Below are 22,311 nucleotides of genomic sequence, written 5' to 3' on the forward strand. Positions count from 1 at the left end.
ACAAGGCCCGCCCCTCTTCGGAGCTTGAGACCCAGTTCAGCAGTGCAGAACATCCCGCAGAGACTTGCCCCAAGTCCAGGAGACCTGCAAATTCCGCCTTCCCGTGGTTACGCGTTGCCCTTAAGAGCCTCGTCGGGCTCCGCCCCCAGCTATAAGCCCCGCCCCTCGCAGAGTTTTAAACGATAGGGGCGGTGCCCAGGACCATCTCACTGGGGAAAGCTCCGCCCACATACAGCTGCTAACACCCTTACTTCTCACTGAGATAACGGCCCACCTACAGAGTCTTCGGGTCCGCCCGCTAAGAATACTCACAAACCCCATCCCTGAAGATCCCTTAAGTCCCGCCCACCCAGAGCGCCCCCTGTTGGGGGCTCTGAGCACAAGTACCGCCCACACAGAGAGCGTAGCCCCGACTTCTCTCAGGCTCCACCTACTGTGAATGCATAGCCACGCCCACCGACGCGTTCCACCTTCTCGGGACTCCGGGGCCCAGGACTCGCCTTCTGAGTATGCTCAGACTAGTGGATCCGAACTCCTGTCCCTGACCAGGATGCCCCTGAACCTAGCCCTGGCACCCTCTCCTTCCCTACGCACGGCTTGCGGTCGTCTAGATTGCAGGTTCTCTGGGGGGAGCTCCGAGACGAGGTCGAGAGTCTGGTGGATGGCGTCGATGAATGGGCCTTTGGCGCCACCTGCTTTCAGCGCCGGGACTTGCAGGCACCGGGAAGCCCGGCCCCTCTCCCAAAGCACACTAGGGTTCAATAAATACTTCCTTAAAGTATTTATTACGTGTTTGTGTTATTCAAATACTGGCCGCCTTGGCAAATATTTGCCCCCAGACCGGCAAAATAGCAGATCCACTCACGTGTCCTCCATCATATTTGGAAGACCCCCAAGGAGGCCTCTGTGAGCAGAGGCGGCCCCTGCCAGTCTTTGCAGTGGCTGGTGGGACTCTAGCTGTTCTTTATGGACGAATCCTGTTTCCCAGGGGTGAAAGCACAAACTGTCACCTAAATTGTTAATGTTGGGTGCTCCCCTCCCCCAACTAGCCCTCCAAACTGTGGACACGTTCCTCAGGGGTGTGCATTTGGCAGGAGGGAGTGGGTTCGGGCTCAGAGACCCTCATGTAGAAGCTGAGAGTCACAGTTTTTGGCGCAGAATTGATCTCACCGCTCATCACTACATTTGAAAGTATTCCCTTGCTCACTCCCGCACTAGACCGGGGCTCCAGGAGTCAGTGCCAGGGGCTCAATGAACTGTTTTTCAAAGGTTATTGGGACAGACTGGGGAGCTGAGGTTAAAGAGGGGCAGAACTAACACCTACCGGATTCCAGTAGGTACCAACACCCAGCTAGACAGCCTGCGTTAGGCATTTGGTGGAGCGACCCCCCAACCAACCCAAAGCCTGGAGAATAAGATGCTTTCCAGATGAGATTCCGACGCAGGCGCCCTGGCCACTATGAATGGGAGTAACGTTTGGTGGCAAATCATAGTGAAAATAATAATAAGAGCTTGCAGCAGCTATTATATGCCTAGTCCTATTCTAAGGGCTTTAAATGTCTTCACCCATTTGAGGCCCGTAACAACCCCCATGCAGTGAGTGCCATTCCCACCGTGATTGACGGACGAGGAGGCCGAAGGCACTTTAGCCTGTGTGCCTTGTGTTAAGCCACCGCCCCATTTGACCAAGTTAGTAAGTGGAGGTTTGAACCCCAGTAGATTCTGTGATCTTCATCCCTGGAGCTGAGCCAGGCCACAGTGACAGCCGTGTCTCTGATTAGAAAATTCCCACCTCTCAGGGGACTTGCTTTTTTTTTTTAAGTCAATACGTTTTTACTTAGGGCATTTTACGTGATTCCTTCCACTGCCAATCATCTTAGCTCCTCCAAAGTCAGAATCGAAATCTTCAAAATAGCCCTTTCAAGGAGAACTTTTGTTCAATCCACAGTTCACTGTCAGTCCACAATTCTTTCGGGTGGGCTTCTTTGAGCTCCACTTGAATACGGACATACTTCAGAAATCTAGTTCTGTGAATAAAGAAAACCACACATATATCTCTGAGGTGTTCCCAACGATGCAGGTCTACAGAAAAAGCCCCATCGGGATTGACCTGGACAGAGGGAACTTGCTTTCAGCCAGAAGCTGCAAGGTGTAACCTCTTGGGCTGATTGTGCTGTGATTTGGGGGCAGTAGTGGGGGGCGGGGGTGGGATTCATGACGTCTTCCTAACCCAGGAGGGGTCAGCTGTGATTCTGGCAGAGGATTCTGAGGTCTGTGACCTTGTGGGATGCAGACAAGAGGGGCGGAGTCAGGTCGTGGTGCAGTTTTAGGGCATCTGGTGGTGGCCATGCTTTAGCATGGTTTTGGTGAGTTCAGGGATCTAGTTCTTCCTGGGAGTCAGCTAGTAGTGGCTGAGGGCAGTCACCCTGCACCAGGCAGCCTTGCTTTGATTCCAGCTTCACTACGCGAGGGCTGGGGAACCTGAGGCAGGGTCTCTGGTGGCTCGATGTTTGGCTCCTCATTTGGAAAAAGGGGCATTCTAAAGTGTCAACCAGAGCCACAATAATCTGGCAGAGAGAAAAAGGACTCTTTATGGGGAGCGTCAAGGTTTCCTGCTGGAAGCCAGTGAGCAAGTTCAGGGTGGTTGCACGAACCTGCTACAAGAAGCTCCGTCTGCCTCGGCTCGCACCAGAGAGCCCTGAACACAGGGTCCAGAAACTGATCACAGGAGAGATGAATCGGCAAACACTGAAGTCCCAAACCCATCAAATTCCCATGGCAGAGGCTCTTAAACTCCCTGGGTTCACGGTATCTGAGTACCTCAGTGAGTTTTTCATGGCACCCCGGGCCGAAACAAAAACTAAAACAAAACAACAACAATGACAAAACACACACACACACACACACACACACACACACACAAACCTCTAACAGGAGCACCTGGCTGGCTCAGTTGGTGGAGCGTGTGACTCTGGATCTCAGGGTGGTGAGTTCAAGTCCCACTTTGGGTGTGAAGCGTACTTAAAAAATTTTTTTTAAATGCCTAACAGTTTCATTTAATAGTTAAGTCCAAACAATATAAGAGGTACTTGTAGTTTAATAACTCAGCAGTCATTTGAAAAAATAATATGCATACATTGAAAGATACAAGAACTGGGGCGCCTGGATGGCTCGGTTGGTTGAGTGACCAACTTCAGCTCAGGTCATGATCTCGTGGTTCGTGAGTTCAAGCCCCTCGCCGGGCTCTGTGCTGACAGCTCGGAGCCTGGAGCCTGCTTCAGTTTCTGTCTCCCTCTCTCTCTCTGCCCCTCCCCTGCTCATGCTCTGTCTCTCTCTGTCTGTCTCTCAGAAATAAATAAACATTAAACAAAGTTTCGAAGGATGCAAGCATCTTTTCATTCTTAAGTAATCACAATTGCTTGCTAGTGAAGTATGTGCCTGTTGGACACTGCACAGCTTCTCAAAACTTGGAATCAGATTGGACATCGTCACCTTCATTTCCTGTTACGCATCGACTTTCCCAATAGGACTTGCTTTTGATCCGGCAGCTGCCAAAACCCCAGATTCACAAAGATATTATGTCATCGAAGGAACGCAGGGTGATCCAATGTTGAAACTGTGAACAGCCTCAAGCTAGCGGTTTGCCAGTTGTCTGACAGATGTCTGGTGTCTCTGTGTTTCTTTCAAAGTTTCATAATATTCTGGGGCTTCCTGTGAGTTTGCTGCAGGGTGGCAGGTCCTACATCAAAGGAAGGGCCTTGTTAGACAGCGGGATCCTGATGGAGGTACGCTGGGAGAACTGGGAAGAAGGTTTGGGACTGGGGATGCCTATAACCCTTCCCCTCCCCGCTTTCTCCACTCCGCTGCCAGATTTGCCCCTGGTGGCTGATGACAGGTGAATAGGGACCCGTGGGTGCCTTGCAGAGTCAGATTGGGAAGGCCATGTCACATCCAGGGTGGCTGGTGGAGGCCTATGAGGAACACGCACACCTGCAATTTGGCGGCGGGGGCGGTCGGGGTGGGGGGGGCTGGTTCTCAGGGGAAGGTGGATTTTCTTGCTCTAACACAGACATCTGGCGGTGGCTTTTTCCGGAGGGCTCACTCCAGCCGAGACCTAGCACTGGCCTTCACTGGAAGGGTCAGACTTCCCTTGGAATGCTACAGAGGAGAGAATTACAAGACTTTCGGAGGAAGGAATGGGAAGAGCAGTCCATCCCACCCATTAGCTGCCCAACCCACAGACTGACGCTTCCCCAGGCTCCAGTCATTCTCCACGCTCTGTGGCCGCTGAAAATAGGAGATCAAAGAAGTCCCCGAAGGACTGGTTGAAATGTGTCTCCACCTGGATAGCTCACAATAACCCCCTCTCCACTTCAAGGTCCTTAACTTCAATCCCGTCTGCGAAGCCCCTTTCTCTGTGCAAGATAACATGTTCACAGGTGTCAGAGACTAGAGAGTGGACATATTTACTTGGGGCCACCGTTCGGCCCACCACGCTTAGGGACCAGGAAGAGAATTCTAGGTCAGGGTGAGATTCCTCTAGCCACAGGGTGCAGGTCCTGTCGTGGAGCATCTGGTAAGTGCGACAGAAGAGAAAAATCTATTTGTTTATTGTTGGTTTGTTTATTCGTGAGAGACCCTGCTGCTTGAAAGTTGCCAGCCACCTTTTTTAAAATGATTTATTTTTGAGAGAGAGAGACAGACAGAGTGTGAGCGAGGCAGGTGCAGAGACAGAGAGGGAGACACAGAATCCGAAGCAGGCTCGAGGCTCTGAGCCGTCAGCCCAGAGCCCGACGCGGGGCTCGAACTCACGGACCGCGAGATCGTGACCTGAGCCGAAGTCGGACGCTTAACCGACCGAGCCACCCAGGCTCCCCAAGCAGGCAACTTTTAAGTGGCAGTTTCTTTCACTAATAAACAAATAATAAAAATTACATAGATTTTATTTTCTGCCCTAGTAGGTGCCCCGCTGTGGGACAGTCTCACAGAGTACTCACCCAGGGCTATTTTCCTGGTTCCTGTGTATGTGACTTGGGACATTTGGACACAATACAAAGCGCCGTATCCCCGTGGGAATAAAAGCTACCGCAGAGGGAAGTGTCAGGTGGATGCCACAGGAACCCCCTGCCCACTAAAATAATAAACCATTCGCTCTTTTGTCCAATATTTATTGAGAGCCCTACTGTGCATCAGAGAGTCCGCAAGGGATCAAGGGATCAAGGGATCACAAGGGAGAACAGCAAGAATACATATGGCGGACCACTTGGGGCACTGCCCAGGCAGGAGGGGGTGGGATGCGAACCTAGGCAGAGGCAGGGTTGGCACAGGAGGAGAGAGCAAAACTGGGAGGTGGTTGGCGAGCAGATATGAACAGGACTCCGTGACTGGCTGACTGTGAAGGAGAGGAATGGTGGCTGAAGGGTTTTGGCTCCCGGAAGGTGCTATTCATGGAGGCAGGGACATAGGAGAAGAAGCCAGGAGCGCCTGGGTGGCTCAGGTGGTAGACCGTCCGACTTGGGCTCAGATCACGATCTGGGTTAAAAGCCCACATCGGGCTCGCCGCCGTCATCGTGGAGCCCGCTTTGGGTCCTCTGTCCCCTTCTCTCTCTGCCCCTCCCCCTCCCCCTCCCCTGCTCACGCTCTCTCGCTCTCTCTCTTAAAAATAAAAAATAGGGGCGCCTGGGTGGTGCAGTCGGTTAAGCGTCCGACTTCAGCCAGGTCACGATCTCGCGCTCCGTGAGTTCGAGCCCCGCGTCGGGCTCTGGGCTGATGGCTCGGAGCCTGGAGCCTGTTTCCGATTCTGTGTCTCCCTCTCTCTCTGCCCCTCCCCCGTTCATGCTCTGTCTCTCTCTGTCCCAAAAATAAATAAACGTTGAAAAAAATAATAAAAAATCTAAAAAAAAAAAAAACCAAATAAACAAACATTAAAAAAGAACAAAAAAGACGAAGCCGGTCTGGGGAGATAAATGACACGGTCAGTTTTGCATCTCCAGGGACTGGAAGGTCACCTGAGTGGATGCCTCAAGAAGGCAACTGGATGCCGGAAGCCAGAACTCAAGACAGAGGTCCAGGCCGAAGACAGAGATTTGAGTTTCCATCTGCCCCACGGCTGGAGGCCTTACAGAAACTGCCTGGCGAGTACCAGCGCTCACGGCCCGTCGCTTTCCGGGTTCGACTCCGGAAACAGACTGAGCTAAGCAAGCATTTCAGGAGGGCAACTCAGACCCTAACTTCATAAATGTCCACACTGCTTGCATTTTTAAAGGCTCCTGTATTCACTTCTTAGGTTTTTTGGAGGCTTATTAAAATGTTAGTCTTTATACTGTTGTAGTCTTTCGTAACATATGGTGCTTTTATAACACATCCAGTGAAATTTTTCCACTGAAAGAATTCAGTATTTTTATTTTGGTCTCTTTCATTTTACAAGTTTTTTAAATAGCAAAGAGAAGAAAAATACACCTATCTTTTGGAATATACCCATCGGTTACTGAAAACCAGCTGATTTTGGTCTCAGCTGACATTCTGGACAGAAACTCCTCTCTTTCTTTTCCCTCTTTTTTTTTTTAATGCTTATTTATTTTTGAGAGAGCGTGAGCAGGGGAGGGGCAGAGAGAGAGGGGGACAGAAGATCTGAAGCAGGCTCTGCGCGAAGAGCAGGGCTCGAACCCAAGAACCCGAACCGTGAGATCATGATCATGACCTGAGCTGAAGTCAGATGCTCAAGCAGTGAGCTGCCCAGGCGCCCCTGGATAGAAACTTCTCTTTGGAGCAGAGGAGTACTCCTCTTTGGAGTCCTACCGCCTCCGGCCCTTGATGTGCATTTGTGAAGTTGGCCAGCCTGTTTTTCTTTCTGTCTCTCGAATCGGACTCGTAGGAGCTTTTTGCCTTCACCTGGCAGGACAACAGCACTCGCTGCCAGCCCTGACTGAGGGGTGTGGCCAGTTTGGGGCTGGACGCCTGATGCTCCTTACCCTTTCCAGATACATCCTGGCCACCTCGGCGATGACTTCATACTCACGAGCCCCGGAGAATAGACGGCAGCGTGGGTGACGTAAGAGAGAAGATGAAACTCGTGAAAAATGCGGGGGCCAGCCACCTGGGGGAAGCTCTGAGGGGCCAGGGGTCCTGGGCCTGCATCAAGGAGACACAAAGCTTCGTGGTTTGCTCTGGACGGCGGGGCGGGGGGGTGGGGGGCGCAGCCCACGTTTCCTTGGGTGCCCTTCTTGGGCCCGTTCGCCTTCCTGGGATCATAAAGCTCCTTTGGCCTGGGCCACTGGCTAAGGGGTTCCGCTGCTCCATCCTCGGGACACAGGAACCCCGGGATGTTGGAGGTCTCAGTAGGAGCTCAAGAATCATTCACTTAGCCCAAGCTCACTGGACATCTACTGCGTGAGCTGGCAGCTGGTGAAGCGCGTGTCTATGCGATAGGGAGTGTCTGTTGATGATTCATAACAAGAACAGTACTAGTGGTGATTATCGCTAAATTTACTGAGCATTTACTATATTTGAGCCCTCTTTTAAGTGTGGTATCACCCAGGTCGTAGCGGCAGAATTGGCACTTTGTCCAACTCAAAGATCTGCATCTGTGACCATCTGCCTCCCATAGCTTTTTTTTTTTCGTCAGGGAATGGGGGACTCCATTTATTTACTTACTTATGTATTTTGAGAGAGGGCGAGCGAGCCTGAGCAGGGGAGTGATAGAGAGAGAGGGAGAGAGAAGATCCCAAGCGGGCTCCGCACCGTCAGTGCAGAGCCCAACACGGGGCTCGAACCTATGAACTGTGAGATCGTGACCTGCGCCTAAACCAAGACTTGGACGCTCAGCTGACTGAGCCACTCAGGTGCCCCTTGCCCTGCCCCCCCCCACCTCCCAGAGCCTTAGTTCGCACAGAAGAAACAGATAATGAACTTGCACACAGCGAGCCAAGGCGAAGGATAGCAGCGGGGCTGGCGGGAGGTGGATTTAGACGGTCAGGGCTCACACACAGGCTGCGCCCTAAGTGTTGAGTGGAGCGAGGGGAGAACCAGGGGAAGGAACAGTGCTCTAGGAGGGAGAACAGTGTGTGCCAAGACCTCGAGGGAAGCAGGTTGTTCCAGGATCGGGTACGAGGCCACCGTGGCTGAGACTTTTTAAGGAAAGGGGATCAGGCTCCAGGTGAGCGTGGGGCATCTGCCAGAGCCCACAGGGGTCCGAGGGCTGGGGCAGAAGCCTGGGCTATATTTGATGTTTGGTGGGAGGCACCAGCGTATTTTGAGTGAGGTAGAGGTGTGATCTGAGTGACATTCCAAGATGACGCTACATGGGCCGGAAGGGACGAGGTGAAGCGGACGCCTGATGGAGTCTGTGGTAGTCACTGGGGGAGGGCCCCTGGGGGCCCAAAGCAAGGTGGTGGCCTCAGATGGAGAAGACCCGGGGGCTGCTTAGAGAGCTGGTGTAGGGAGAGTCCTGGGTGATATCTTTCACGCGGGGAAGTGAGGAAGGCGTCCGTGGATGAAATGCTACAGCCTGCAGATCTTCTTCAAAATAACCCAGTGGGGGTGCGTGTGCGCGGATGGGGTAGGAGCGGTCACGGTAGGGGACGGCTGGAGAGCTGGGCGCTGAGGACAAAGAGCCCACGTGCACCCACGTCTCTACCTTTGCTCTGTTTTGGCCGTGCTGTGTCAGCTTTCAAGCAGAGAGCAAAGGCAGAGAGCTTTGAGCTTTTTGGAACAAGGCTCTGTCCCTTTCCTCAGACATTCTTTTCCTTTTAAGAATTCTCCCGGCTCAGTGTTGGCTCTAACAGCCACCCCTGGCTTCAGAGTCTTCCAGCAGAGGCCCCTTAAGTGTCCCAGAGCAGAGAGAAACCGTACCTGTTTTCTCCGTCTGAATTCTTCACCGACAGAAACCAGGAGCGATAATAGTGATTATTGATGTTTTAAGGCACTAAATTTGGGGGTAACTTGTTATGTAATAGTAGATAATGAACATAGGATGCCAGTAATAGAAACAAGGGAAAAAACCAGTAGCTCAAACAAACTAGAAGCTTATGTCTCCTTCTATTGAGACTCTGGAAGCAGGCGACACAAGGAAGCTCCTATGGTGTCACAGGAAGCCCGGGGGCTTTTATCTTGTTCTACTCTCCTCACCACATGGCTCTAATTCTCAAGGTCACCTCCTGGCCCAACATTGCTGCTGGAGTTCCAACCATCACATCTGCATCCCAGGCGGAATGCGGGAGGAAACAAGGAGATAGAACTAGCCTTCACCAAGATTATTTCTATTTCAAGGAGGATTCTTAAAAATCTTTTCCAACACCTTCTCCTTACATCTCCAATCCTAAAATTCAGTCACGCAGTCACATTGTATGTGCCAGGGAGGCTGGAAATGTGGCCTTTCAGCTGGGCTCACTGCCATCGGAAGTAAAACTGGGGTTCTGCTGCTGAGGAGGAGAGGAGAGTAGATCACGGCTAGCAGGTAGCTGGTGGCCGTGGACAGAGGACGGTGGAAGACGCAATCTCCACGGGAAGGAGCTGGAGCCAGTAACCACCCCCCTGCCCCCGGCCCACACACACACTGCCCATGCAGCTTCCTCAAATGTTTGGGCACCATGGAGTTTCTTCAAGTGGGTTCTGGACAAAGACCTGAACTCACTCCCAAAGAAGCGAGGCAGTGATGCCCAGGGAAAGCTTTGGTCTCTACCACCACCCTCCTCCCCCCCCGCCCCCGGCCAGCAAGCAGCTGGACTCTAAGATGCTAACATGTGGGCCTGACCTTGTCGCTTACCTGCTCAACCACCTTGGAGGCTCCAGTTTGCTCCAGCTTTCAGATGAGTCCTGGGGTTTGGTACCGAAGGCCTCAGCCAACTCTCCCAGGGCAGTCTGCTTCTACCCCTCTTCACGCTTCATGCCCTGCCCCCGTGCCTTTGGGAATGCAGCTCCCATGGCCCGGAACACACCCTGCCCTGTCTCCGCCCAGGGGAATCGCACCCATGCTCGGCCCCCTTCTAGGGCCACCGTGAGTCCTTATGGTGCCTCTGCGCAAATCAGAAAAGGGTGCCTTTCTCCAGGTGGACGCAGATCCACGTCAGGGCTTGAGGGGTGGCCCACAGTGGATCCCACCCACATTTGCCCCTCGGCCCGGTGCACACCCGGCACAGGCATACGTGCGAAGATGCCACTTCCGGGCGTGAGGGAGGCCCTTGCTTTGACCTTCCTCTTGGCCTTCAGATCCCACGCGCCGACTGGGGGCTGGCTGTCTCCCACCTTGTGTCCTCCAACATCTCGGTGCCCGTTCCCCTGAACCACTAACGCTGACAGCCATCAGGGGAGCTGAATTCGCACCACAGATCGTGGCTCTTCCCCCCCACCCCCACTTTGGGGAGCAGTCACCAGTCCCTTAGTCCCCAGCAGGCCCAGCGGCAGAATGAAGACCCCCCACCCCCCCACCCCGCCCCGGGCTAGAAGGGGGACCTCTTGGACACCGCCTTAGAAGTGCCCCGGGTGCCGGTCGGTTGGAGTCAGCTGCAGCGACTCAAACCCGAGTCTCAGGCCCTAGGCTGGGCAGGGGGTTCCCTCTCGGCTTACCTTGCTCCTGGGAACACTGGAGTCCGACCCTGTGTCCCCTTCCACGACAGAGCATTGCATCGCTGACCCGGGGTAGCCCGTTGTGCCAGTAGTGGCCTTGGACCCACCGCTCAGGAACGCACGTGAGAAGACCTTCCATTTCATACCTTTTATTTTATCTGCATCTTCTCTGCCTCCTCTCCCCCCTCCCCCCACCGGCCCCTCAGAGGGGGTGGAAACCCCATTTGGAAGGGAAGGGACTTCTCTCTCCTCCCTGGAGGAGGGACGGTGTCTCCTGGGCCAGGCCCCACTGATGGGAGAGGCAGGCGCCTCCATGGCCGAGCAGGTGCATCGTCCAAGAGGCTGTGGCCAAGGCCGAGGTCCCTCGGATGCCCCGTGGCCCGGGGCCCCGTGGGTCATCAGGAAGGTGAAGAGCAGAGAAGTTGGGGGTGGGGGCAGTGGGAGGGCCAAGCCCGGGGTGTGTGCGCGTGGCTGGCAGAGGCAGATGTGGACTTCGTGAGGGACAGGGGCCGAGACCAGGGGATGTGGGCTTAAGGTAGGGCCCTGAGAAGGAACCCCAGGTCACAGGGGAGCTGGAGGTGGGGGGAGGGTGTACCAGGGAAAAACTGGGGGCTGGGGGTGGGGGACGAGGCTGTGCTCTAAGAACCGGGCTCCCAGTAGAGGGGCTGTGCTGCGGAGTGTGATCAGGGACCGGCCCTCAGCGGAGACCAGAGGGCAGGCAGCGAAGGGCTTGTCAGGGCAGGAGGAGGGGGACTTCGGGCCAGTAGTGGGGCCAAGGCTACGGTGCCACCCCACGGCCAGCTCCTCCGCTTCGTGGAGGCCAGCCCAACTGGGCATGGCCCCAAACCACCAATTTGTGCTTCTGGGTCGCTCGAGGGCTCCCAGGGCGGCCTCAGCCACGTAGGGCGGAGCCCAGAGGCGGCCCTGCGCTGCATGCAACAGCTGTCCCCGGGACTCGTCCCCCATCTCAGGCTCTCTGGAAACTCGCCCCCCTGCCCTGCCCGAGAGGGCCCTAAGCCAGATCACCAGACAGTGCAGGGGTGGAACGTGGCCGTGGGGGGGGGGGGGGCGGGAGCCATGCTGGGACAGTTCAGAGACTCAACTTCGGCCGCGTCCGCTTACGCCCTCCGGTCCTTCAGTCTGTTTAAGGGCCTGGCCCCACCCCCCACCCCTCGTGCGCTGGTCTGTTTTCCCTCCCGTCTTGGACAACGACCGACCGCTCGGGCGTCGGAGCCCACGGTGGGACGGCGGGGAGGAGGCCGCTCCGGGGACCGCGCGGGTCTCAGAGCGCACCCTGCCCGTCCCCCTGGCAGCCGCCGTCGCCGTGGACGATGAGCACCGGGAAGTAGAGGGCGTCCTCGTAACACGGTGGGCTTTCCAGGGGCTCCGTGTCCTCTGCCCGGCGCCCCAGCGGCCCCCCGCTCAGGCTCCGGAAGACCCCCGGGGTGGCCCGGCCCCCGGCTCCCAGGGAGAGCCGGCTGCGGCTGAAAGGCAGGCGGGGCCCGCTGGGCCGGGCGGGGGGCAGCGAGTTGCTGCTGAGGGAGCGACGGCAGCGCTGGCAGCCGCGGAGGTAGGCGCCGGCGCCCATGACCACGGCCTCCGAGTAGCTGGGCACCAGCTGCCGGTTGGAGCAGATGTGCCACTCGAGCTCGGTGAAGTCCACCGTGGCCACGCGGGAGAGCGGGGGCCCGCTGGGCACGGCCCCGGGCGGGGGCGAGCCGGCGCCAAAGAGCTTCTCCACCTGGTAGTGCACGTGGGCCGTGCCGTAGGCCGCCACGACGCGCAGCGGCCAGGACAGCGTGGCCGCGGACACCAGCCAGAAGACCCAGGCGCGGGCGTACCAGGGCGGGCTGCGGGGGTCCGCGAAGACCATGAGGGACTCGCGGAAGTCCACGTCCTTCAGGTGCATGCCCTCGCGGGCCTCCAGGTAGTCGTCCAGGCCCTCGTTGGCGCTGAAGAAGTGGGCCCTCTGCGTGAGGTACGAGGCCTCGGCCTCGGCGCTGCCGAAGCTGAAGCACTTGGTGAAGCGCAGCCGCGTGGCCGCGTGGTCGGCCAGGCCCACGAGCTCCTTGGAGACGTCGCGGACGCCGTGGGCCGAGTAGTCAAACTCGCCGCGGGCCGTGCGGCTGTCCGCCCGCTCGTGGTAGACCTGCGTGGTGGTGTAGGCGTCGCCGTTCCGGTAGCGGGTGATCTGGCGGGTGCGCCGCACGTAGTGGTAGCTGGTGGCCTTCCACCAGACGCAGGGCGGCGCCTGCTGCAGCCGGCGGATCAGGGCGAGCACGGTGTTGGCGTCGGTGCGCGGCGCCTGGCACGACCGCACGTGGCAGTGCCAGCACTCGGCCAGGTAGAGGAGGTAGAGGAGGGACACGAAGGCCAGCGGGATGTACAGGTAGCCGTCAGAGCAAGGGCTGGCCGGGTAGGTGGGCGGCGGGCCCCCGGCCCCGCGGGCCAGAGCCGCCTCGGGCCCCAGGACCAGCCGCGGCACCGTGGCCAGGCGACACCAGGCCACCACGGCGCCACAGGCATGGATGAGCAGGGTGAGCAGCAGGCACTTCCAGTGCGACTCGCGGCACAGGGAGCTTCCCAGGGACTGTTTCAAGGGCCGCTGCTGCGGGGCGGAGAGAGGAGAGGCGCGGGTCAGGACGGGGCCTCGGCCGCCGCGCCTGGCCCTCTGCCGAAGCCCCGCGAGGGAGGCGGGGCGACGCTCCCCACTCCACGGAGGAGGAAACCGAGGCTCCGAGGGAGCGAGCCCCCTGCTCCGTGCCTCACCCTGCTAGCTCTAACTCGCCGTGGAGCCGCAGGAGTCCAACTCGGGCCCATCTGCCCCGAGCCCGTCCTCTACTGTGCCCCATCATCTCCGCCAAGGGCACCTAGGGACAAGACAGACCCATCTCTGCCAAGAGAAGAAAGGACGCCACTGGCCACTGAGAAAACTGAGCGCCGGCCCCAGCTCTACCCTTAACTTGCTGCGTGGCCGTGGCCACGTTCCTGCCCTCGCTGGGCCCCGGTTCCTGGACCTGTTGGCACGGGAGGCCAGGGCGGCAGGGGTCCTGAGGGGGAAGAGCATGCGCTTTAGAGCCCCACCGCTCAGGAGGCAGTGCCGGCTCCACCACTGACCGTATGACTCGGGCAGGTCCCTCTCTGGACCTCGGTCTCCTCATCTGTAAACTGGGGCGTTTGTGAGGATTCGACGAGATCGTCCGCGTGGCGATCTCAGCACAGGGTCTGGCCACGGGAATAAATATTATTACCGTTTCCCTGAGACTCCCTCTGGTCCTTTGGTTCCAACTTGGAGACTCGGGAGAAGCTCTTAAGTGAGAAAGAGGAAGAGCTGGGAACGGAGGAGGTGTGAGTCTGGGGGGGAGCAGATGGAGCGCGTCCCCCGTCCTCCATCCCTCCATTCCCCATCTGCGCCGAGACCGAGGGGGTGGAACACAGCTGCTGGGCAGCAGGGGCCACTCCAGGGCCCAGAGGGTTTGGCCTGCCCTCCCAGCCCCCACCTCACCTCCAGGGGGCCTGTGGAGACAGAAGTGGGGAGGGGGTGGGGAAAGGAGGGGAAAAAGAAAGAGAAGGGAGAGGTGGCCTGGTGGAGACAGCAGAGGTGGAGTCAAGGGGCCACGTCTCCAAACTCTGGGACCCAAGAGGAGAGGAAACGCCACCCCCTCCGCCCCGCCCAGCCCAGGGTGGCCTGTCCTACCCCGCCAGTCACCCACCACAGGTACACATCGCCACCACGACCCGCAGGGCCAGTCGGATGCACGCACCCACACCTCCGCACCCCCACCGTGTTTGTCACAGACCCACCAGCCACAGACGTGCGCGCTGCCCCTTCATCCCAGGCACCAGACCCTCCCCAGTGCCCGGGGCACAACCCCTCAAACCGGAACGTGGTGCCCAGGCGCACGCGCTCGCCCACGCACACAGGCACACACCCCACCCAGACCCGCCCACCACAGGACACACACGCAAATACCAATGACACACCGACGGAGGCCCGGCTACACGCCAGACCCTCACCTGACCACAGTGCGCAACCCCCAACCCCACCCCTACTGCCACCTGACACCCACCCTAGACTCCGCAGAAGAAACCCACCCACGACGGAACACATGCACGCATGACCGCATCGCTCAAGCCAAGGCCCCCGCCGTCACCCGACTTTAGCTCACCGGAGGTGTGAGGGGCGCGGACTAACATTCACACGCCCGCAGGCGCACCACAGCCGCCCAAACACACAGAGCCACTCACCACCTATCAGCCCAGCACCCCACACGGGGCTCCAGGCCCCTGCGGACCCTCTTCCTGGCTAGGGCTGAGGAGGGGCCACCCTGGGGGGCCCAGCCAGCAGGATGGGCCCTGTGGCCTCAGCACGGGGAGAGGGAAAAGGGGAACCGGAGGCCTCCTCCTTTCCTCTTTCCCCTCCTCCCTCCGCTCCCCCCCCCCCCCCCCCCAAGTCCCGGCCACCGCTGCTGCATTGCAGGCGCCGCCCGGGCACCTCGTGAGCCGCTGGGCTGGGCCGGGGGCCTGACCCCGGGGCCTTGGGGGTGAGGGGCAGCGCTGCGGAGGGAGGGCGCGCAGGAGCCGGGCGCTGACGTCACAGGAGGGCGGGGGGCGGGAAGAAGGGGCGCCCGGGGTTGGAATCTCCCCCTCCTCCCTTTCCAGCAGCCCCACCCCGACCCCCACGCGAGCCCCTAGCCTCGCAGGGCGCCGGCTACCCTAATGACGTCATTGGCAACAGGGGTTTGGGGACTTCCCTCCTCAGCCCCTGTCCTGGGGTTGGCCCCTTCCCTTGTCCCCCTCACCCTGTTCCAGCCCCGGCTCCGGCCCCCCCCCAACACACAGTGGCCGTACCTCCTCCCGCAGCGGCTCGCCGTCCGGGATGAACGCGGGCACCTCCCCGCTGTCTCCTCCGCCGCCCTCGGGCATGGTGTCCTGGCTGCTTGGGCGGCCCGGGCCCGGGCCCCGGGCATGATAGGGGGGAGCGCAGAGGGCTGCGGCGCGGCCCCGAGGGCGTCCGCTCGGCTCGGCGGCCGCACAGGGAGTGCGCGGAGCTCGAGCTCGAGCGCGGTGGCGGCGGCAGCGTTGGCGGCCGCGGTGCCCGGCGCCCCGCCCTCCGCTGACCCCGCCCCCGCGGCACCGGCGGCGCCGCCGGCAGCGCCTGGCACCGGCGGGCGCTGCCTCCGCCCCCGAGAACCCCGGTCTGGCGGACCCAAGCTTGGGTTCCCCTCCCGCCGAGCTGGCGCTTGCGACCTTGGCCGAGTCCTTGCTCTCAGAGCCTGTTTCCCCTGCTGTAAAGTGAAGGCAGGGAATCTCAAAGAGGGGTAATACCCGCCGCGGTCCCGTCTCTGAGGTGTAGGCCCAAGCCTAAGCCCACCTGGACCCCACCCCGGAAGCCTCGCGCGTAGGGGAGAAAGCGGTTACAACCCAGAAAGGTGAGAGACGCCTCATTTGCTGGCCCGAGGGGCGGGCTTCACGTAGAGCGGGCAGGTTGCGCAGGCCAGGACACCCAGGGCCCCAAGCTTCGTGACCTTGGGCCTGCACTTTTCGGCTCAACCTCCGTTTTCCCATCTGAGAAAGGGGAGTAGAAAGGTGCACAAGCATTCATCGTGACGTACAGGGGAACGGGATCTGTCCTTCATGGGAGGACACCCTCATTCCACGTGGTGGCCCCAGTGTTGTTCCCTGGCCCTCAGGGGCCTCAGCCCATCTGCCTCTGGGTCTGGACCTAGCCCTCAAGGTAGACAATCAGTTGGCGGGACACAGGGAACTGCAATGCTAGGTTGGGTTGCTTTTCGACTTTTTTTTTTCTTTTCTTTTTTTTTTTTTGCAAAGGGAACTCAAAGACCATTCAGTTTAATATCCCTACCCATTTGAAGATGAGGTAATTGAAATGGTCGAGAGAGTAAAGGACTGACCCAGGGCTACATTTAATTATTGATTATTTATTTATTGGGCACAGGTGTTTATTGGATATCTTCTATATCCAAGTACTGCGCTTGGCACTGTGAAGACAAGGGTAGGAGTGGAGAAAGACACAGGCCCTGTCCTAATGGAATTTACATACAGGGCAAAGTGGTGTTCCCAGAGGGAGCCTAGAACTCGGCCTCCAGGTTCAACCCCCAGCCAGGTCATTCCTCTGTTCCCTTTGTCTCTCTGAGACACAAGTCAAACTGATTCTTAAAGGATAACTAGACTTTCGACAAATGGATATGAGGAGGAAGGGCATCCCAGGTGGAGGGGACTTTTGAGCAAAGACACTGCGATTAGACCACGTGGGTTGTGTTCAGAGAGTAGGAGAGTAACCTGGTGTAACCAGACACTGGCTAGTTAACGAGAGGCAGATCGCAGAGGACCTGATTTTGCTCTCTAGAAAGTGGTGGCTGAAAGTGTGTGAGAGAGGCCCCTGAAGACTGTTGCCGAGGAGGGTGCGAGTGGTCAGAAACTGGGCGGAGAGAAAGGAAACCCCAGCTTCACTTTAAGATGGGCGGCAAGGGCAGCAATGACTCAGGAGTATCAGCTGCAGCTTCAGGAGGTGGATCAGCACACCTCCACCCCCTAAATCGGTTGGACCACGGGAGAGTTGACGGGCCAGGACTGGTGCAGGATCCTGTCCCAACGAACGATACCATCCAATCTCTGGGACTTCAGACCTTCTGGATTTTTCAATATTTGTAATGTACGTGTGTCTCAAGAGCCCAGACCCTCAATCAAGAGCTCAGACCCAATCTCTGGGACTTCAGACCTTCTGGAATTTTCAATATGTGTAGTGTGTACGTGTGTCTCAAGAGCAGCAGGGTCCCGGGGTCTGCAGCATAGCCGTCAGTGGCTGTGGGATATTTCAGCACCGGACAACGGACAGCACCCGCGCGGGAAGGAGGGGTGGGAGCGGGGGGGAGGAGCCAGCTTCCGGGGCTCGCTTGGCCGGGCTGTCACTACCCGGCGCGGCCTCCTACTAACACCTCGCGGGTTGCCTGGGCTCCGCTCCAGGGCTGGGGGGAGTATGGAGGACGGGAGAGGAAAGAGAGCATTGAGAGGGAGAGGCAGGAGCCCCGAGGGGTGGGACTTGCTAGAACCCCACCGACCCATCCCCTCCTGGAGTACATCCGGCGAGCGAAACTTGGTTCCCGGACTCCCGCCTCCTCCAGGTCTCCAACCGGTGTAGTCGTGGCAGGGCGAGCGTCAAGTGCCCCACTGCGCAGGCGCGGAAATAATTCTCAACACCCTCTTACTTTAACCCAACTATTGGCTGTTCTGGGCACAAACTGGCAAACGCAACATCCAATCCGAGAGTGCCTCGAATTGCTCCGCCTATCCTCCTCCCGGAAGTTGACTACTGCCGAATCCAATTCAGCGAGGCCGCGCCAGCAGCCAATTGGGATAAGGGAGGGGCGAGTTGGCGCCGCCAAGGAGCCAATGGCAGGCGACGGAGGATAACGCTGCGGACATGGCGGCTGTGGTCGAAGAGCTCGCGGACGTGTCGGGCTTCTCCATAACCTCAGTCGGTGCCCAGGGTGCGGAGCTGCTGCCTTATTAGTATTCTCACCCACGAGGCGGCGCAGCAGGCCCCTGGGGAGAGCCAGCATCGCGGCCATGGCTTATCACTCGGGATACGGAGCCCACGGTGCGTGGGGCGCGGGGCGGGTGGGACGCGGCCCGACCGGCCGGAGGAGGGTCGGCGGCGCGGCCCTCTCACCCCGAGGGAGAGGGGCAGCCGTGACCGCTCCCCAGGGCGGCGGGTGTCTTTCGGGTTTTCGCCCTGCGCGACTCAGCAACGCGTCCCGGACTTCGCCCTCTCGGCCCAATCCCGAGATCGGGCGGTGACAGCACAGCTGGATTGCCCATTCTAGACCAGCACAAACGGAGTCTGCCTCCAGAACTTTCTTTACCTGTCATGACCCTGGTAGGGGCCCTCACCACTGCCCAGGGCCTTTGGGTACTCAGCTGTCTTCTTTCCCACTCTTGTTTATGCGGGATGCCTTCCCAGTTATCTTCTCCACCTAGTAAACTTCTACTCACTCTCCCAAGGCTCAATTCAGAGATCACTTCCCTTGAGACGACCCCCAGAAGCCCCCAGGTGGGCAACCACTTCCAGGTGCTGCCTTAGCTCTTTCTTTGCCTACATTTAACACCTCTGGGAAAGGGTCCTTCTTCAAAGTTCTTTCTGGATTACCTATCCCCATCCAGCATGTATTTCACTAACTGATTGCTTGGTGCCCCCAGGACCCATACAGGGCTGTGCAGTCTGGGGAGGGGGTGGTGGTTTGGGCTCATGCTTGGTATTCCTGTCACCTACTCTAGTACCTACAAACCCACAGGCTCCAAGCACAGGGCCCGGGCAGCTCCAGATCCCCCTCCCCTCTTCGATGACACAAGCGGTGGTTACTCCAGCCAGCCAGGGGGATACCCAGCCCCAGGAGCCGACGTGGCCTTCAATGTCAACCACTTGCTTGGGGACCCCATGGCCAACGTGGCTATGGCCTATGGCAGCTCCATCGCATCCCATGGGAAGGACATGGTGCACAAGGAGGTGTGGCCTGCCCCCAGGGCAAGGGTGGCAAGATTTCTGGCCAGGGCTGGGGCATCACGGGATCCCACCTAATTGTCACAGCAGCCCTCAGGGAAGGAGCACACCCTGGAGCACCCTGAGGTTTGGTGTGCAGCTTGCCCACAGCCTCCTCTCTCCTCTCCCAGCTGCACCGTTTTGTGTCTGTGAACAAACTCAAGTATTTTTTTGCTGTGGACACAGCCTATGTGGCCAAGAAGTTGGGGCTACTGGTCTTCCCCTACACACACCAGGTGAGCTGCCTACCAGGTGAACTGGCGGGGCCCTGTGCCTCCCTCATCCTTTCCCAGAGTTTGGCCCCCAGACCTCAACGCCCTTTCTTCTCTTCTCATCTTTTACTCCTGACCTGGCCGCCGCCGCTGCCGCCAGAACTGGGAAGTGCAGTACAGTCGCGACATGCCTCTACCACCACGGCAAGATCTCAACGCCCCTGACCTCTATATCCCCAGTGAGTCTTTCTTTGACCGGGGCTGGGAGTTGTGGGGGGACCTGTGCCTCGAGGCACCAGTGAGAAGAGAGAGGCTCACGCGTTGATTCAGCATCTGCTTTTGGTGCTTTTGTGTGTGGCGGTTGCTAGACGCCAGGTAGGCGAGAGTAGGGGGACCAGTGAGGAATTTCCGGGCTGTGCCTTCAGTGCCCTCAGGGTGTTCCCTTTGGAGACCTTCTTGCCTCTTGACTGGGACCATGTCCCTCTCCAGCCTGGAGCTCTGGGTTTAGACCTGGCCCTGCAACTTCCAGCTATGGGACCTCAGGCTGGCTACTTTTATTCTTCCGGAAACCAGGAATAACAACAGTCTCTACCACAAAGGATTGCCGTGGAGCTTCAGTGAGGTGATGTGTGCTCAGCAGGAAGCACACTTTAAATCATTACTGTCATTGTTGTTACTTACCCCCCAAGTCCTGCTCCAACATTTCCTCCTCTGAGGAAGTGATCACTCCCTTCTGGGCTCCCATAACCGCCCGTCCACCTGGCACATGGCACGGGGTCAGGCCGCCCACGTTGTCTAGCGGCTGGCAGACTCTGCATTTGACTCCTCTCTGTCCCGGGGCCTGTACAAGGCGAAGCCCGTGGTGGGTACCCTAGAGTAGGGGTGAGTGTGCCCGGGTCAGCCCTCAGAGGGGTTGCTAGGGCAGCCAGTGCTAGTGAGGGCAGCCAGTCAGCCCAGTTGCTCTGGGAGGGCCACACGTTCTTCCATCCTTCATTCCATTTTCTCTCAGAGCCACCTGGTAAGGCAGGAACTGCCATCTCTGTTTTCCATGTTGAAGCCAAGGATCAGAGAGACTCGAATCTCTTTGAAGCCACGTAGCTTATAGGTGATAGAGCTGGCTCCTGACTCCAGACCCTGTGCTCTTTGGTGGGCACATCAGTTCTGGTGCTTCAGGGGGCAGGGAACAGGGCTGAGGAGTTACAGTTGCTGTGAAAGCCCAGCTCCCACTGGCTCTGAGCTTTTGTGCAAACAGCAGAGGTAAACCCGGAGCCCTCTATGTTGGCAGGATGGCCAGAGCCATGGCCAGTGCCAATGGCCAGACGCAAGAAGAAGGCATCCTCATGGCCTGGACTCCAGGAACAGCCCGAGTTGTCTTCAAGCCTGTATTTTGGTCCTGTAGTCTTGTGTGAGATCAGTTTGGCCCCTGCCAGCTCATCTAGGATTAGCAATGGCCTTGGCCTGTGGTGTAGTTAGAGTCACAGCAGGAAGCTGGTAAATTTCCTAGCACAGGGATAGGGAAGGAGGCAGCTTGGTGGTCCTGAGAGAAGGGTCAGGTAGCATTTACACAGGGAGAGAGAGCTGAGCAGGCAGGGTATTGGGGAGCTGACTATGGAGGCTGAGCATGAGGGGATATGCAGGGAAGGAAGTATAGGGAGAAGGTGGGGAGTGTAATGGCCTCAAATACCTAGTTAGGGGGTTCTGATTGAGGAAAACAGGCTGACGGCATCTCTCTGGCTCTTGGCAGCAATGGCCTTCATCACCTACGTGCTGTTGGCTGGGATGGCACTGGGCATTCAGAAAAGGTCAGTGCCAAGGCCCTCCTCCGTTCCTACCAGCTTTCCCTCCTGACTGCTCTCCTCACCTCCCCAGGGGACCTGTGGCGGGTCCTAAGCCCACCCCATGTCCTCAGGCTCAACCTGCCAAACAAGATGGCTGGTGTCTGAACTCACCCCCACCCCCACCCCTACGTGGCCACAGGTTCTCCCCAGAAGTGCTGGGCCTGTGTGCAAGCACGGCGCTGGTGTGGGTCGTGATGGAGGTGCTAGCCCTGCTCCTGGGCGTCTACCTGGCCACCGTGCGCAGTGACCTGAGCACCTTCCACCTGCTAGCCTACAGCGGCTACAAATATGTGGGGTGAGTACCCCTGCACTCTTCTGCACTCGTCTCGGGAACTGTGTACCGTTGTTAGATCAAGAATGTATGGAGAGCCACTCCGGGAACACAGGGGAGAAGGGCCTTGAGCTGGGGTCGTGAAGGAGGTCTCAGACCCAGGTGCTAGGGCTGAGTCCTAGGCCTGCCAGATTCATTTTGAGTCTAGGACCCTGTGGGGATAGATTGGAGATAAAGGGCCCCAGAGGTGGTGGTCAGGGTCTAGGCTGGGTGGTGGGGCCGGTCTCAGGCCTGGATCCTTGGAAGGTCTCCAGCATCTTCTTTCTCCTCTCCCCCCACCCCTCCCAACACCCCACACCCCTGCAGGATGATCCTCAGTGTGCTCACAGGGCTGCTTTTCGGCAGCGATGGCTACTATGTGGCACTGGCCTGGACTTCATCTTCACTCATGTACTTCATCGTGAGTCTGGGGCTGCCCCTCCCGCCTCTTCCCCCGGGGTTGGAGCTGGGGCCGAGCCTCCCCATCCTGGCACAGCTTCAGCTCTCTCCTTTCTTCTAGGTGCGCTCTTTGCGAACAGCAGCCCTGGGCCCCGACACTATGGGGGGCCCAGCTCCCCGGCAGCGTCTCCAGCTCTACCTGACTCTGGGAGCTGCAGCCTTCCAGCCCCTCATCATATACTGGCTGACCTTCCACCTGGTCCGGTGACCTTTGGCTCCCACTGGCACTGATTTTTCCATACATTGAAGATTTGATTTCCTTGATTGTATTTGACCCTCGTTCCTGGGGCCTGAGGTGGTGGTGGTGGTGGGAGGGGGGGGGGTGGTCTCCATTGCCCAGGGTTTATCAGGCTCTAGGGACCCAGGGGA

At 58.3% G+C, this 22,311-nt stretch overlaps 2 protein-coding genes across 2 annotated transcripts; one reads left to right on the plus strand and one right to left on the minus strand.

Moving 5' to 3' along the window:
* Positions 1-10,716: 10,716 nt before the first annotated feature.
* Positions 10,717-15,650, minus strand: TMEM151A (transmembrane protein 151A). The gene is made up of 2 exons (XM_047877593.1): positions 15,415-15,650; positions 10,717-13,171 (listed from the first exon to the last, which is right to left on the minus strand). The coding sequence occupies exons 1-2, from the start codon at positions 15,487-15,489 to the stop codon at positions 11,846-11,848; spliced, it is 1,401 nt and encodes a 466-aa protein (XP_047733549.1). The 5' UTR covers positions 15,490-15,650; the 3' UTR covers positions 10,717-11,845.
* Positions 15,651-17,963: 2,313 nt separating this feature from the next.
* On the plus strand, positions 17,964-22,211 carry YIF1A (Yip1 interacting factor homolog A, membrane trafficking protein). The gene is made up of 8 exons (XM_047877594.1): positions 17,964-18,184; positions 18,879-19,090; positions 19,255-19,359; positions 19,496-19,574; positions 21,080-21,137; positions 21,313-21,468; positions 21,811-21,904; positions 22,004-22,211. Exons 1-8 carry the CDS (start codon positions 18,154-18,156, stop codon positions 22,148-22,150), a joined length of 882 nt encoding a protein of 293 aa, XP_047733550.1. The 5' UTR covers positions 17,964-18,153; the 3' UTR covers positions 22,151-22,211.
* The last annotated feature ends 100 nt before the right edge of the window (positions 22,212-22,311 follow it).

Source organism: Prionailurus viverrinus, chromosome D1, assembly GCF_022837055.1.
Source record: "Prionailurus viverrinus isolate Anna chromosome D1, UM_Priviv_1.0, whole genome shotgun sequence".
Classification (NCBI taxonomy): Eukaryota; Metazoa; Chordata; class Mammalia; order Carnivora; family Felidae; genus Prionailurus; species Prionailurus viverrinus.

Coding starts and splice junctions, on each gene's coding strand:
- TMEM151A (XM_047877593.1), bottom strand. CDS start 15,489: ATGCCCGAGGGCGGCGGAGGAGACAGCGGGGAGGTGCCCGCGTTCATC. Junction 13,172..15,414: donor GCGAGCCGCTGCGGGAGGAG/GTACGGCCACTG, acceptor TCCGCCCCGCAG/CAGCGGCCCTTGAAACAGTC.
- YIF1A (XM_047877594.1), top strand. CDS start 18,154: ATGGCTTATCACTCGGGATACGGAGCCCACG. Junction 18,185..18,878: donor CTCGGGATACGGAGCCCACG/GTGCGTGGGGCG, acceptor ACAAACCCACAG/GCTCCAAGCACAGGGCCCGG. Junction 21,469..21,810: donor AGCGGCTACAAATATGTGGG/GTGAGTACCCCT, acceptor ACACCCCTGCAG/GATGATCCTCAGTGTGCTCA.